The 1,243-nt window shown below is 46.7% G+C and overlaps 1 protein-coding gene across 1 annotated transcript; it reads right to left on the minus strand.

Annotated features, from left to right (window-relative positions):
- Positions 1 to 46: 46 nt before the first annotated feature.
- On the minus strand, positions 47 to 1,005 carry LOC115285296 (putative protein ZNF720). Its single transcript, XM_029931596.1, has 3 exons — positions 982 to 1,005; positions 740 to 866; positions 47 to 244 (listed from the first exon to the last, which is right to left on the minus strand). The coding sequence occupies exons 1-3, from the start codon at positions 1,003 to 1,005 to the stop codon at positions 108 to 110; spliced, it is 288 nt and encodes a 95-aa protein (XP_029787456.1). The 3' UTR covers positions 47 to 107.
- Positions 1,006 to 1,243: the final 238 nt, after the last annotated feature.

Here is a 1,243-nt window from a genome sequence, read left to right on the forward strand (position 1 = left end):
AAAGAACATAACGTATCAGATAGCAGAGGTCCCTCTGTGAGCTTCACAAACGATTTTCCATTCAAGGACAGCTCCTTGAACTCCACTTCAAGTTCTGTCTTCCTCCTTCACACTGGCACCTCACCTCGTCGTCTGCTCCCTTCCCACCTACCTGGGTGTGAGGCTACTGTCTCCTGTCTCTTCACACCCCACAGCTCCTCGTGCTCCAGAAAGATGACCAGGTCTGGATTCAATACAAGGAGACCTGTTTATCAGAAAGGAGTATAATTATTGCTGGACATTCTACCTTTCAACCCAGTATTGTACTCAGTAGACAAGAGAAGACATGGGAGAATTCTAAAAAATGACTTCCCAAACGCTGTTTCCACAGAGGGAGCCTCTTCAGTACTTGCAGGAGGAGGTACAAATACTCCCATCATGACCTCCCATCCAAGGACACCTATACAACAAGCAGGAAAAACTGGACTTTGAGATATGGGCAGTACCATCCTATGCCACTCAGCATTTAGAATTGCTATGAATTTACAGTTATGATGGTGGCACCTGACAAAAAGGGAGGCTGAAGCTGAAAAGGAATCCCCATGAGGTATTTCCCTACATCTACAAATCCCAACATTCTTCCCTTACTGCAGGGATCTGGATACCAGTCGTGCAAAGAGGAGCTTCCAAGTAAGAGTCTTCAAAGGACTGAACAAAACATCTGAGTGCGGTTTTGAAATCTGGAAGGAGTGATCCTCACCCAAGAAGAGGAGGTGCCCATAGGTCTCCAGTATCACATCCGCATACAGTTTCCGCTGACTGTGGTTCAGGCATTCCCATTCTTCCTGAGAGAATTCTAGAGCCACATCCCAGAAGGTCAGCTGTCTCTGCAATAAATACCAGAGTGATCCAGTGGCCATTGGCAGTGTTCATAATGGTACCTACGATGTGAGGCAGTTACTGTCACCAGGCAGACTCCAAGAACTGACCTATACTGCTTACCTGCTTGTACACACTGACCAGCATCTCTCACTTTACTTAACCTCTTTTTTCTCTCTTATCTTTTCCTTCTGGCAAAACACCCTATGGACACAGTCTCTTCTGATGGACACAGAAAACATTCAACAAAATGTAAACCCGGCCCTTGGGCAGGCCCACTTGGAGCTTAGCCCCCGAATCATCCCTGTGCATGTGGATGATGGAGTTGACTCATGCAGTGAGGACAGTTACCTTGACCTCCTTGTAATATCAAAATCTCCACCCG

Source organism: Suricata suricatta, unplaced genomic scaffold (assembly GCF_006229205.1).
Source record: "Suricata suricatta isolate VVHF042 unplaced genomic scaffold, meerkat_22Aug2017_6uvM2_HiC HiC_scaffold_6895, whole genome shotgun sequence".
Lineage (NCBI taxonomy): Eukaryota > Metazoa > Chordata > Mammalia > Carnivora > Herpestidae > Suricata > Suricata suricatta.

What these genes read in the sequence shown, in the direction of transcription:
- LOC115285296 (XM_029931596.1), bottom strand. Translation starts at nt 1,005, where the DNA reads ATGCTGGTCAGTGTGTACAAGCAG. An exon ending in TGGTCAGTGTGTACAAGCAG is followed by an intron (nt 867 to 981) that starts GTAAGCAGTATA and finishes TATTTATTGCAG; the next exon opens with AGACAGCTGACCTTCTGGGA. An exon ending in TGGGCACCTCCTCTTCTTGG is followed by an intron (nt 245 to 739) that starts GTGAGGATCACT and finishes TCTGATAAACAG; the next exon opens with GTCTCCTTGTATTGAATCCA.